Here is a 14,633-nt window from a genome sequence, read left to right on the forward strand (position 1 = left end):
AATACAACACTCTAAAGTGTAAAGCAAACCCGTTACTGTATCAGCATTTAAAAAAATATAATCAGGATATAGATCTTATAACAATAGGATCACACCAGTCGCGATGTCGAACCAGCTGGTCAAAAAGTTGCGAATTGGAAAATACTACACTAGCTAGAAGCAATCTTTGATTCAGTCTTCGCACAAACGATTCGAAAGAAAGGTTTTGCGGCAGAAAAAACCAGGATGGAAAAACTATTCATGTCAAAGCAAAGACAACAAAATCTAAACACATAATAAGTTATATAATGCCGGAGGACATTTTTATGTGGATAACAATGTAAAAAATGCATTCAATTTTGACTATGGGGATTGGAGTGACAAGCAGAGATTTGAAGGCTAATCAAAAGGAAGAGGGATTCGGGCCGTTACATGTGGAGATTGATTTGATTTGAAACTATGGGAAGCAGGTTGGCTAATGGTTGATGCAGGTGGGTGCGGATGGTAAGGTAAAGCACATACAGGAAGTGGAAACGGGTATTTCGATGGGTGTGTCAGTCGGGTGATTGTGAAAGGAGGGAAAAGTCAGAGTTCATTTTGAGAACAGAGGGGAAATGGCAACATTCTGAGAAAGTTGGAATGTGGCTGTCGAGGGGAAGAGAAAGTGGCTTTTTATCAGTGAAAAGAAGAACAGATACACAATAATGTGGCACATTTATTAATGACTTGCCAAATAAATCCACGTGTTATTTTTCTGGCAGATATTGACTTGATTATTTCTGAGTAACATTTTGAGCCAAGAAACCCTCCCAGGAAATGTAAAATAAAAGGATTGTCTCGAAAGAGTAACTCATGTGAATGTCAGCAGAATCTTAGATAATTCTTAAGTATGAAAAGTGTTTTCAAGTTGAAATAAAAGAGGCTCGCTCGCTGTTGACTATCCAAAATAGACGTCCTTAATATGGTATGAGGTGTGAAATCCTAATCTGGGCAAGAGAGACGGCTGCATTCTTGCAATGCTGATGCCACAAAATAATTTGTTTGAAACCATATGGTTTATGACACCAGAAATGCAGGATGTCAGCTGACAGAGACACAGCCCACCAGTGTCCCTGCAACCCTATGCTGACTTTGCATTTAAGTCAACTTAAATGAGAGCTGTGTTTCCATTCAGATTGTGTCCTTTTTAAAATTTGCTATTTCAATTTTATAGCAATATATCATTACCAGAGAAGCTTTTGACACGGTTTTGTGATTACCATAAGCAAAATAGGCCTTTATAAAACTATTATTAACAACATGCAACATTTAACTATATTAAAAACCTATAAGAAAAGTAATTTTTTACTAAAGAAAAACCGAAATCCAACACCAGAAGAAACATCAGAAACGTCCAGATTACTTCTTAATCACCAACCGACTTGGTCTTTCTTTATATATGAATAGTAATTCACTGCTGGTCAGAGTAACATACATAAAGACATTCAGACACGCAGCTCAAGCCTGAATGATTACAGCTGACTGGGGTAGCTTCACATTTATCTGCACACTGGCTTCACATTATGCAGAATGCTGCTGTCAGTTATAACTATGTAAGCAAAAAACCTCTCTCCAGTAGCTGTGGCAGTAGTGCTCAAGCCTGCACACACACAGGTACATAAAGTATTGTAAAGCATTTTTGTCAGCCAGTCAGAACTCATTGTCGTCAGGCAATGAGTGAGGCAGATTTCAGGCGACTGCAGCAGAAAATGGTTAGGGGAAGGTGTAAAAGGTCATTTTCTAGTCCATTCATTCATCAATCTTTGCCATGCTAACATACAGACAATCAAACCTCTATTCATACATATCGGTGTTTACTTGCATATATTTTTTAAGTTTGCGCAGAGAGAACTTGCAAACTCCACATATACAGGACCAGGATAATTATGAGGCAATAATGCTTTCACTGCTTTCAAAACATTCACCTAGGTATTGACAACTTCTTTGCCATTTTATTGATTCAAGCTAGAGTGTTTAGTATCATATTTTGTTCATAGTAAGTCTCTTACAGAATTAGGACATTTCTAAATTTCTAAATCCTTCTCACAGCATAATTGTATTTTGAATACATGTTCACAGTGAGCGCTCGGCATGTTATGGTTAAATATTTTAATGCTCCAAAGGACAACTTAGTTTATTTTGCTTTTTTCTGTCTGTAGTTTGATAGTTGTGTGTGAACTCTCGATGTCGGCCATTTGCATGCAAGGCTGGTTTCACTGCAGAGGAGAGGAGAGGCCTGACGCTCTGATTGGTGCAGGAGTTGCTAGACAACAGATGTCCAGCCGGCTGGGAGGTGGACTACCTGTGGAGGAGGGAGAGAGCAAAGAGAGTGAAAGAAAATCGGAGGTGGAAAATGATGAGAAAGGGTTAGGCTGTTATTTGATGGACATTTACATTGGACAGTGAGTTCCAGCAGGCAAATATTGAACTAATGTTACCTGACCACCTTAGTATTCACCTTTCAGTCAGTGTTTGCTTGATGTGTTTTTGTTTTCAAAAGACACAACTTTGTCATGAAGTGTTAACAAGATAGGCCTAAAACAGCAAAAAACCATTACCTTTTAGTTTAAAATTCTGAGATAAAAGCATTTATCAATCAGTTCGAAATTACATTGTTTGTCTAACTGACATTAAATTATTTACCTGAAATTGTTACAATTTATGAGCATTTCAAATGTGTCAGTGACTGAAAGATGGTATGAAAAGGATTTACTAACAGAAAATGCCTAATGATGTCCAAATGCATTATATGAGCAAAGTTGCCACTTACTGAACTCTTTATGGGCGATTCTTGCATTTGGCATCTCTGCCATTACAAAGAGTTGTAAAAACATTGCATTGATTAAAACTACATCTGAATAGAAGGAAAGTCCTGCTTTAAATGCATTCTTGAGGACTGTTATATTTTTTCACACTTTTAAAAATAAAACAAAAAGGATAGACATTTCAAAAATAAATACATTCTTTTATGTGTATGAAGTATTTATGTGGGCTGCCAGATACAATTTCTACAGTGAGTAGGAAAAGAGCTTGGGGCTAAATGTGGACCAAGTTGAACTTCGACAGAGTACTGTTTGCTTTCCAATAATTTGTCTGCTGTAGAACGCCGTCACGATACATTTGAAAGTTGAGCTATTATGTAGGTCAATAAGTATGTTTTAAAATATATATCTGGCTGTTAACCTACAAAAGATGATGCATTTATTATGTATATTATTATCTATACAAACATTTTGTATACAAATATAGTATGAACTTGTATGTGTACGACTGAAAGAGAGCCAGAGAGATTATGTGTCATTCAGAGATTAGTGACCTTGCTCGAAGGGGCCTGCTAATAATGAAATAATAGCTGAGATGCCCTTGTTTCTGGCTCTGCCTGTCAGGCTGCCTGTCTGCCTCTCTGCTGCTGTGCTCGTCTGTAAAGCTGGCAATAGACTTCAAACAACATTTAGATTGGCTTGTTCTCACAGGCAATATGGCCGATTTGCGACCACACAGAAAAGCAGCACTGGAGTCTGTTTGTTGCAGCATGTGCAGGCCTCTTTTCACACTGTCTAGTTCAACCCTGAAGGTGCTTTTTTACTAACATATGGTTAATTGTGCTATAGAACCTTTGTCCTATGTGGACACATTTCCAGTTGATCTGCTGTTTATTTACACCTTTGCCACCTCTCCAACTTAAGTTGATGGTTTATCATTTAAAGCCTTTAGTTTGTCATACGGTTGTAAAGCCCCCTTTTGATTTGTTATATTGGGCTTTAACATTTATTTGATTTTTTTAATTAGATCATGAAGCTGATTGGCACACATCTACATCCTTGCCCATGGTTTAGGGAGGAAACGAACCATCGCATTTTATGCTTTTTGTTATGTACTTTTGACTAACTATACCAGAATAGGTTTTAAATCAACGTATTGCTCCTGTATTTTAGCTCGGAATGTAGTGCTGCCGCGGCTCATGCTGTATCTGTTTCGCATTTCAGTGTTGTTGTTTTTCTTAACTTGCTTCATGTCTTTCACTGCGCCTGTTGTTGATGAACAGTCTTTCAGTCACAGTGAACATACTGTACTGTACTATTTAGCAGTCAGTGGACAGCGCGTCAAGTTCCATTTGGTCTAAAGCATACTGCAGCCTTAGGTGTGCCTATGTGTCTGCCTGTCACTTACTATACTGTAGATTCAGTACACCTACACAACCAAAGAGAAACCTGTGTCTATAAAGGGAACACGCTGCCTCTAGCTCTTTATTGGTCTTTTCCTTAGCGGCACTGAGTCCACAGTTTCCATAGCATCAAGAAGAGCAGAGGCAGGAGACATGGATGAGAGTGAAAAATAGGCGTCCTATTTTAACTGTAGAAAAAAAGTTGAACCCGCTGCTCTTCTATCTCTCCTTCACTTTCTCTCTCCCTCTCATGCTCGTGCACTTCGTGTCCCGAGGCAAAGCTGAAATGGGTCGCCTTAACGCCGTGCTGCAACACTCATTATAACGACTGCAGCTCTTACTCAGTTCTTCCGGTTTAGAGCCACTGGTCTTTGGTGTCTTATGACAGGAAGAGTTGTCACTTGTTGTTTGTCATAGTCAGATACAATCAGTCTGGTGTCATAGAGGAGATAGGTGCGATTTTTGCTGAGGGCTCAGGAGTACAAACCTTACACCTGTTTTCCTTTCTGTCTCTCATTGAAGACATGTGTTTTGCTGTTGATTAGAATGCATGCAATATAGACAAAAATAAAGCATACTGTGTCTAAGTGTGTTTTGGTTGAAATAGACATATGTAACGTTCATGGGAGTTCCAGCTAATTGTTTTGGTTTTCTGGCCGGCCATTTTTTTCCGTTTTGGCGCACTCTCTCTGCTCCTATGTTGTTGTTTGTCAAAAATGCAGTTATAAGTGTGTAGAAATCAAAATCAGAGCTAATTAAGAGTACATATTAGACTTGGACCAGGTGGATAGACAACTCCAAACATAATTTGACAAATAATGTGATATGTCAGTACTTTGCTTGAAGAAGAAGATACCTTATTAGTGTTAATAACTAGTTGTAGGCTGCCTCAGCCACTAATCAGTTATTGCAGTTCCCATGATCTGTTTTTTTGGCTAATCCACTATACCTTACTAATCAAGCTTCCTTATAATGTAATGGATACATAATCCTGTAATGCAGGGACAATTCTGCATGCTGGTCAAGATCCCTCCGCTTCGCGTCGGTCTCCTGACAGCGTCGGTATCCATTGATATGCAACCACACCAGGCGATCCTCTCAATATAGAATGTTCCAACGGAATGACATTGCCAGGCAACAGCTTGAGTCAATGACTACTTCCTGCCTGTACTACTGACCTTCACATTCAGTGCGACAGGAAGTAAACTGAAACCCATTTAAAATGTTAATGTTAACAACTGTCATCCCAGTAAACCAAGTCTGCTGTAAGTGAACAAAGAAATGTTTAGAGCAAGAAAAAGTATCCGAATGATCATTAGATTTGAGTTTGGCCTCAGAAACTGTTTATTTAATAAATGTTTGTATCATTGCATGTTTATTTTGATCAGCAAAAGGAACCTGCAAGCTGGAGCTTATATTAAGCCTGACACTGGGGGTCAAAATGAATGCACTGTGGCTGCTCACTCTGTTTGTTGTCGACTGTAATATGCCTGTTTGTCGAACAGAATCAAGCACTCAGGTCTCATTATTTTCATCAAGCATTTCAGTTCTAATAAAGAAAAGAACAGGGCTGTCACACGGCCAACCAACACGTACAGTACATGCTGAGGTGTGAATATCACGTACACAAACACACACTGACAACACTGCGCTGTCCTCCACTGAGTCAAAACTAACTTGCAGCCAACTTCATGTTCGATGGTTCTCAAAGCCAATCATAGCAGGGAACAGTAAAGAGTATTCAAAATAACTTGTCTCTGTTTCTCTCTGTGTTTGTATCTCCTCTGTTTTCTTTTAGATCATCAAAAGCTGGAGAGAGAGGCGAGGATTTGTCGTTTACTAAAGCACACCAACATCGGTGAGCTGCGAGTCCTCGATCTTAAAATATGCACAGTCCACACACTGATACTAACGGAAACACATATTTTGTTCAGGTCTCTGGTGAATCCTGCTATGGCTATTCATCTTTTAGACACAGTTATGAGAGAGACAAGTTTATCTGCGTGTGTGTGTGTGAGTCCGTACACACATATTTTTAATGATGATCCATCTGTGTGCTCTCTCAGCTGAATCATCAGAAAACCATACACCAGTGACCCTTTACACTCTTTCCTCCTCATTATACCTCAACAGAACCGGTCTCTCATCCTTTGTTATTTTCACACTCATCCAGTCATGTTCTTTCTGTTCCTTACTATCATTTTTTCCGCCACATCTGCGATTCAAGTCGGTTTCTCACGATAACTTCTGCTTTTACAAAGTTTGAGGACACCTATGATTGAACCTTTGAAATCTTAAAAAAGTAGACAAAGACAATATATGATGTATGGGCATTGTTGACTTTGACTGAGCAAAAGATACAATACACTTGTTTGGTCAATGTTAATATCCGTCAATATGGAAAAATGAATATGTATATTAATGCGCAAAAACAGATCATATGAAAGAGATATAGGATAGTATATTGAGATTGTAACAGTACATCATTTTTATCAATTGCCAAGCCACAACTGAAGCAAATCCAGAATTTGTATTTTCTCATATTAAATGTTTGAATAGATTTTCAAAAAAGCCAAGGATTTGATCCTATATTCCTTCTTAATCCATGTTGAGCCCTCAGATGCCAGTTTAGATTTAAAGCTGTAATCATTAAATAGTTCACTTATTTAAATGGCGCACAGCTAACTGTATGAGTACAGGTTTGTTTCTTGGATTTGGTTTCATAGATCAACTGTAAACTATTTGTAAAAGGAAATGTAGCCTCAAGTTTGGCTTGAGTTTGTTTATAGGACAGGTTTAAGTCTTAGTTGTTCTCCAGTATTTAAACTAATCACCGTGATTGTAACGATGGAACTGTGCTAAAAAACCTTTTGAGAATATATTCCTTAAAACATGAATCATCACATTAAGCAGGGCTACAACATACTTTGCTTTGAAAACTCATTTTCATGATTTACATGCTCCACACTGCTTTGTTACATATTACCACCGTATTTCTGATACACCTGACAACTAACCAACTCTGACGAACCGCAACACAAAGGATAATGTGAATAATAAGAATTGGTACTAGTATTTGTGCAGCAGTATTGAATGCTTTTGGTTTCATCTGGCTTTTTCTTTTGTCTGTTTTCTTTTCCCATTTTTCTTTGATCTCCTCAACAGTACGACTCCATGAAAGCATATCAGAAGAGGGTTTCCACTATCTGGTGTTTGATCTGTAAGTTACAGACTCTATTTCTCTCACACACACAAACACATACACACTGTAACATTGTGTACAGAAATGTTAGTGAAGATGGATTGGATTGGACCATTTTTTTCTTAAATCCTTTCCTAGTGTTTGGTGTAGTCCTTTTAGCTAGGTTGTAGCAAGCTATTGATTTAGTAAACCAAATTGCACAAAAAGACTGCATTTTAGAAGGACACAGTTACAAGGACTACTGACAAAGCGTAGAGTTTGTACGGAACCAGAAGTAATGTTAAGTACAAACGAATTGCTGAATAAGATATTACCGGCAAAACACCCTTGGACACTCGTGTGGTCTCTCAATTACAAGGTATCCCGCCATAAAGCATATTATCGTTTATTTTACTTTAAATGGGACAATAATTTACAAAATGAAAATCACTCTGTATTGAGAGAGACTTAACGCTAGTAATTGGAACCAAAAACTTGTTAAGTAATGTTGACTGGGGTAATAAATCAAGTGAGAAGTAGTCATTTTCTCAACTGTCAGGTCAAGGTTGTAAACTATATTTAATTTGAACTAACAATACCCCTTTCATTTTCCACAGCCCAGCAATTAAACGTTTCGCCAACTTTTTTTAATTCAGTAATGCGTTATTCTTTGCTCTAATGAGGCCGTGTTTGAACTCAGCAACAGGCTCCTGACCTATATACCTCCTCCTGCATATGGACGTGTGAATGTGGTGGATGGGCTTAAAGCTGTGTGTGTTGTAAGCTATTTAGGTAACTGTGTAGTATAAACCTTTAAAAAAAAAAGAACGATTGTTGCGGTTATTGTTACTGAGACGGAAACATGTGCTGTATTGTTTTCCCTGTTCCTCCACAGCGTTACAGGAGGAGAGCTTTTCGAGGACATCGTGGCCAGGGAGTACTACAGTGAGGCTGATGCCAGGTAACACGCACACGCACACACAGTGCTGAGCACAGCAGCCATTATGCATCTCTGTCTATAACTGGTGGTGAGGGTGTGTATATGCTACATTTGTGTGTTTCACATATGGACTTCTCAGGGGTGCGATACAGCTGCCTTGTCTAGTTATTTATAAAGGTGATTAACGACATATAGCCTGCGGTATTAATCATACATAACCTATCTTACACTGCCAGCTTTGTGTTAAAATACTTCCTCCCCAGAGAGAGAGAGAGAGAAAGGGAAAGAAAGAGTGTGTGTGTATCTGTGTTTCCTTGGTGTGACTTGGTTTGTCTATGTAATGTAATGCGTCAAATCTTGTGAAAAATGACTTACTGTAACCTGTCAAGAAAACAGCTTCACACATAAGTAGCCTTATGAGGGGGACTATGATATATTGCCAGTGATGTTTCCTCTTCTAATACTGTCAATTAATTCAGCTCCTCTTCTCTTCTCTGCCTTTCTTCCTATTCTTTTCTGTCTCTCCTTCCATTCGTTCCATGACAATCCTGTGCTTGTTCATTACCCTCCGGCACTCAGCCACTGCATACAGCAGATCCTCGAGAGTGTCCAGCACTGCCATGTTAATGGGATCGTCCACAGAGATCTGAAGGTTTGTATGACCGCAGCCTCTGCTGCAGCCATGTTCAGTCCTGACTGTGTACAACAGATGGCAACTTTCTAAAAGGCAAAGTGATTCCCTTTACACCCCTCACCCTTAGCGTCCAGACATTTTTCTTAATTTTACAATCTGTTAGTTGAATAAATTAAAATCAATATTTATGTTCATGTGTAGGAAAACATATTAGCATCATTATTTGCCAAAGTATTACATCTTTCCTGTAAAGAAGCACACGTTTTGAATAATTAATAAAGATGATTTGACCTTGACCTCAGCTTTAAAATAGTCTGCAATTCTGGTATGTAGAATAAGATTAAGACATACCAAACTGCAAAGGTTTAAGGCTCATATTGGAGAGTCTTATTGAGTATATGTTCTGGGCTCAATACCTGTCTTGTCAACATCAAGAACAAGTATCCTCATCTGATACTGCCCCTGATGTTGCACAGCGCATGCTAGCATCTTTATGTTTGTGTATGTGATGTCGTAGTACCCTGCGTGCATTGCTATGGTGACAGCAATAGGAGCAATCACAATCCAGTACCTCCGGAATGATCCACATTTGCATAATTATGATAAAATAATGTTGAGATTTGAAAGATTTTTTAAGGTCATGAATATTCTAATGATAGTTTTTATTCTCTCAAGCTCCCAAGAGTGTTTTTTATGTCAAAGGAAAAGGGAAGAGAGAGCTCACGAATATTTTCAAATGTGCATATGTAGGTATACTGCAAGAAACATGTAGTAAATCAGACTTTATAAGAGGAGCTGTCCTTTTCTGGGGTGATGTTAAGTTTTCAAATGCTTTATAATCGGGAGGATTTATTCATAATTATGTAAATGAGTATGTTGATGTTGTCCAGTTGTCAGTAAGTGTTCTGTTGAGTAATATTTCTGGCATAAAGTGAGTTCTCAAAGGCTGTCTGTGTTTAGAGTCTCTAAATGTTAGAAAATGTATTATTCATTAGAGAACCCTATCTAACTGGCCTTAGGTCAGCAAAGACCTTTCTGGGCCCTTGTGTGTGTGTCTGTGTGTTAGAGAGTGTGTTTAAGCGTTTGAGTGCATATATTTATAGTTGTGCGAAATAATGCTTGTGTGCAGTGTGTGTTTTTCGTTACCCATATGTGACTGAGTCCCTTGATTTTACACCCACGTCTCCTGTTACACCACACCTCCCTCCTGTATCCTTCTCCCTGCAGTGTGCACTTTGTTCCCACTCATGGATTTTAACAGTGGATTGATGTTTTTGTGGACGAGCACATCATGTCTGCTACAAATTCACTCCCTCAGAATCCATGAGATTTTGGGCACAAGTCCACAGCTCCAGGGTGGAACATGTCCTTTGTCACATAGAGATTTGGTCCCGTGCACATTTCTGTTTCTCTGTCATTTGTGTGGCAGAACGGGAGTTGCCTCAGACACTGATTTAAGAGCAGTTTAGCATCATTGACCCCTAATAGTTCGTATTAGGATTCGATTTAGCTAATCTGATTTTAGATCTGTGTCTGTGGGCAGCTTGTTCCCAGAGCGTGTGACCTCTCACCTCTAACCTGTTTGACTCCGCCCCCCCCAGCCTGAGAACCTTCTATTGGCCAGTAAGCTGAAGGGGGCGGCGGTCAAGTTGGCTGACTTTGGGCTGGCTATCGAGGTGCAGGGGGACCAGCAGGCATGGTTTGGTGAGTATTCATCCATCCATTTCTCTACCTGGATCAGTTGGTCAATCAAGCAAACAACCAGTTGATCAATCAATCAATCACTCATTTAGTTGCGAAACAGCCCAGTCATTGAATTGCCCACTCCTGCCTACCACTCCACATCTCCTCCCCCCTCCATATCACTTCTCCAGGTTTTGCCGGCACCCCGGGCTACTTGTCTCCGGAGGTACTGAGGAAAGACCCATATGGGAAGCCAGTGGACATGTGGGCTTGTGGTAAATAACACTCAAATTCTCTCAGTGCAGCTGTTTGAATGAAGTTGATGCTGAAGCTAAAGTCTTTATGGCATTCTGCAACAACACTGCAGCTTTATGTTGTGTGAAGTTTTAAATATAAGGGAATACTATGCTTTTGTTCTGTGTACAGTCCTGCAGTATGTTGGTATTTTCTTACCATGTCACTTCCTTTCAGGTGTGATATTATACATTCTGCTGGTGGGCTACCCTCCCTTCTGGGATGAGGACCAGCACCGCCTTTACCAGCAAATCAAGGCTGGAGCTTATGATGTAAGTGCACATACATATACATTACAAATGAAAACTAACATTGTATTGGTTTTAATAATTCATTTGAATGATTACATTATTTGTATACCTACTGAGTTCCTCAGCTGTTGGACATTAATTCAGCTAAAGGATGTTAAAATAAAAAGTGAATACACGAGTTATGATGCTATATTTTCTCCTTATTAATTTCTACGTCATTGTTTTAAACTGTCTTCTTTTTGACTAGTTCCCATCCCCAGAGTGGGACACAGTCACTCCTGACGCCAAAGATCTGATCAACAAGATGCTAACCATCAACCCCAGTAAACGCATCACTTCCCCAGAGGCCCTCAAACATCCCTGGATCTGCGTATGTGGCGCACACACACAAATTACAGATATGCAGAACACTCAAATAAGCTGCTTCACAGTCAGATGCCTCAGTAGCATCAATGATCCAACTTGTACAAACAAGCAAAGTCCCATTGCCCACAAATGCAAATGCCTACAATCCTGCCATCTATTGTTTCCATTCTCCCTTAATCCTCAAATCCTCTCATCTCCTTCCTGCAGCAACGGTCCACTGTAGCTTCCATGATGCACAGGCAGGAGACTGTGGAGTGCCTGAAGAAATTTAACGCCAGGAGGAAACTCAAGGTGAGTGTTCTGGCAATCCTTCATGTTTCTATTTATTTAGAATACATCCAGACATGTCTCTCTCCCCCTCTCTCTCTCTCTCTGTCTTCCATACTCAAGACTTTACAGAGTAACTTGAGTATAATATGACTTCTTCTCTAAGACCTTCAAGTTGACCTTTTGCTGTGCTCTTCTTTCTTGCTGTGAGCTTGTAATCAATCTCCCTATTTCTCACTATTCCTCTTCCCCCCTTTTTTTCTTCCAAATATTCTATGACTGCAGGGAGCCATATTGACCACCTTGCTGGTCACAAGAAACTTCTCAGGTATGTCTCTCTGAGCCTGGTATTCAATACCTGGTTATATATCCTATAAACTAAAGACATTTATGTTATAGAAACAGGAGGCTTCAAATACTTCAAGCATTTTCTCTTGGTTTTAGTTTGGTTATCGTCATCACAAAAACAATCTTCTAGTCTTTGAGAAAATAAAGTCAGATTCGCTACAAATTTGGTAAAACATAATATAGAATAGATTCTTTAAAACCTATTTGTTTATGCCTTCAGTCTGTTTTTTCTTGTTGAACAATTATTATTTTGGCACATAGGTGTTGTTGGTAAACAAAGCCACCTCTCTTTATCTCTCTAATCGTTCTATCATACCGTTTTGCATGCATTTCTTTTGACCTATGTCTATTTTCTCTGGCTCTCAATAGCCTGCTTTCTTTCTTCATTCTACAATAAAATGCATTAGTGCATTTGTGTCTTTTATTCATCATTCTTTTTCCTTTTTTCAATTTGTTTTCCTCATTTTGTTTGGATTGTGGTTTCCGTTTGAGGTAAGATTTCTTAGAATGACAAGGAAATATGTGGGTGTGGGCAAAACTAAATAGTTTTGGTGTTAAGGCCTTACTTACTCTTTTACTATCAAATCACATTATGCATGAGGTAAAGTGTTTGGTATTCAAAAGAATAAATTGGAGCTCACGCTTGCAAACGTTCCAATATGAGATAAGAATGACATTTTGACAAAGGATACAGCATGTTTTTTTATTGCAATCCGGTGTTTGGGGTTTCTTTATGCCTTGGTAAATCAAAGAGAGAATAGTGGTGGGATTGTATGTGTGGGTGCTAGTGGTTAAGTGCATGTGTATGAGCGCAAATGTATACTTAAAATGCTGTGTGGGTCTGTTGGAGATGTGTTTATTACCCCTATCATCACATCCTAAATACACACCTATCCTTCAGCCCTTCATGTGAATTAGTATGTAGTAGGAAGGCCGACTTGCATAAATGAAGATGTTATTTGAGCATCTTTTGCATTGCATTATGGATCTTGCAGTTGGATTTTGCACCTGGAGTTTGAAGATAAGCACAGTTGACTGATATGCTTGCTGCATGTTAGTGTAGCCTCAGGCTTCTGTTTGTGAACTCTCCTGCTGACGTTTTGTCTATTTCTTTCCTTCTGCAGCAGCCAAGAGTTTGCTCAACAAGAAGGCAGATGCTGTAAAGGTGGGTTGCTTTGCTCAGTGAACAAAATGCATTGTTAAATGCATTTGTTTGCTCAACCTGTTCAGTGTCTGAGGGGCCTTCCAGATAATAACTATGCATTGTGCACAAAATGACATTACCATTCAGGGAGAGTCACTGCATGCAGGGGGCAATGGTTGTTATATTTTTAGCTAAATCTCCTTTTTCCTTCAATTAATGATTTAACAAGTACACATTTACTTATTTATAAATAACAGTTTAATCTATTGGCACAGTTTATGTGGCCATTGAATACATGTTTTATTACCTGTAGGTTGCTACCTTATCGGACAGCATGGTTTATTCAAAAATAGTTTCAGACAATTGTCTTCTTATCTCTCCAAGTTTTACAGTCTGCTTGTATTCTCATAAGTCTAGCACCTTAGAAACACAATCAGTTTCCCTTTGAATACTTTTTTTCAGAACAGTCTAGTTTAAACAAGCTCTTGTGCTTCTGCATATGTCTATAGTAAAGCTTTACTCAATACAACTACCCTCCTGCTAAGTGTTCTTTATACAAAACACAGATTTGATTAAGATGTCTCGCTTGGTTACAATGTTAGACTCGGTAACATCACATCTATGGGACACATGAGTTGGGATGATCTCTTTGGAGTGAACCATAGCCAGGGTGTGTGTGTTAAAGTGTGTAAGCACAAATGTGTGTCTGAAAAGTAAGTATGTGTCATATCCCCTCTACACTGCCCCCTGCAGGTCAACAACAAAGCCAACACAGTGACCAGTCCTAAAGAAACTGGCCCTACCCCTACTCTGGTATTAACACACCTTGTCCTACACCCGCACCTTCATCCACAACACCTCTAATACCCCCCCCCACACACACACACACACACACCCTTTTGTGAAGGAGGTACAGGGTCACCCTTTAAAACAGGCTCAGATCATGTATCGTTTGCTGCCGCCTTGCTTGAGAAGACTTACATTCTTAACCAGGTGTATAGGAATAAATCAAATAAAATGAGTGGAACAGATGTCTAGCTAAAGACATCTGTTTCACTCTATCTATTTCAGGCTATCCCTGAAATAGTGTGTTTCAGCTTTTAAGGCTGCACTGCATGTCGCTGCTCCAGCATATTTGATACAGCTACCCATAAAGAATAAACTATTAACAATCCAGATTGATGTTTTCATTTAATCATCTGAATTAGCATGCATGGAGCATACATAGAATGTTTATGTTGCTGAAACAATAAGCCTTTAGACACACCTTTGGATTGGAGTGTGTTTTTAAATATTTAATAAGGAGCAACCTCTACCTCTTCCCTCACCCCCCCCCCCCCCC

The 14,633-nt window shown here is 39.2% G+C and overlaps 1 protein-coding gene across 1 annotated transcript in view; it reads left to right on the top strand.

The window, feature by feature from the left end:
• Positions 1-2,202: 2,202 nt before the first annotated feature.
• Positions 2,203-14,633, top strand: part of LOC104947248 (calcium/calmodulin-dependent protein kinase type II delta 1 chain-like) — a 19,271-nt gene continuing 6,840 nt past the window's right edge. The window contains exons 1-13 of the mRNA XM_010773228.1: positions 2,203-2,384; positions 5,920-6,041; positions 7,349-7,403; positions 8,260-8,325; positions 8,884-8,956; positions 10,540-10,642; positions 10,813-10,896; positions 11,093-11,187; positions 11,414-11,536; positions 11,740-11,823; positions 12,085-12,127; positions 13,272-13,312; positions 14,045-14,104. Coding sequence (XP_010771530.1) covers positions 2,203-2,384; positions 5,920-6,041; positions 7,349-7,403; positions 8,260-8,325; positions 8,884-8,956; positions 10,540-10,642; positions 10,813-10,896; positions 11,093-11,187; positions 11,414-11,536; positions 11,740-11,823; positions 12,085-12,127; positions 13,272-13,312; positions 14,045-14,104 — 1,131 coding nt within the window. The remainder of the gene's footprint in view (positions 2,385-5,919; positions 6,042-7,348; positions 7,404-8,259; positions 8,326-8,883; positions 8,957-10,539; positions 10,643-10,812; positions 10,897-11,092; positions 11,188-11,413; positions 11,537-11,739; positions 11,824-12,084; positions 12,128-13,271; positions 13,313-14,044; positions 14,105-14,633) is intronic.

The sequence above is a fragment of the Notothenia coriiceps genome, unplaced genomic scaffold (assembly GCF_000735185.1).
Source record: "Notothenia coriiceps isolate Sejong01 unplaced genomic scaffold, NC01 NC01_scaffold00012187, whole genome shotgun sequence".
NCBI lineage: Eukaryota > Metazoa > Chordata > Actinopteri > Perciformes > Nototheniidae > Notothenia > Notothenia coriiceps.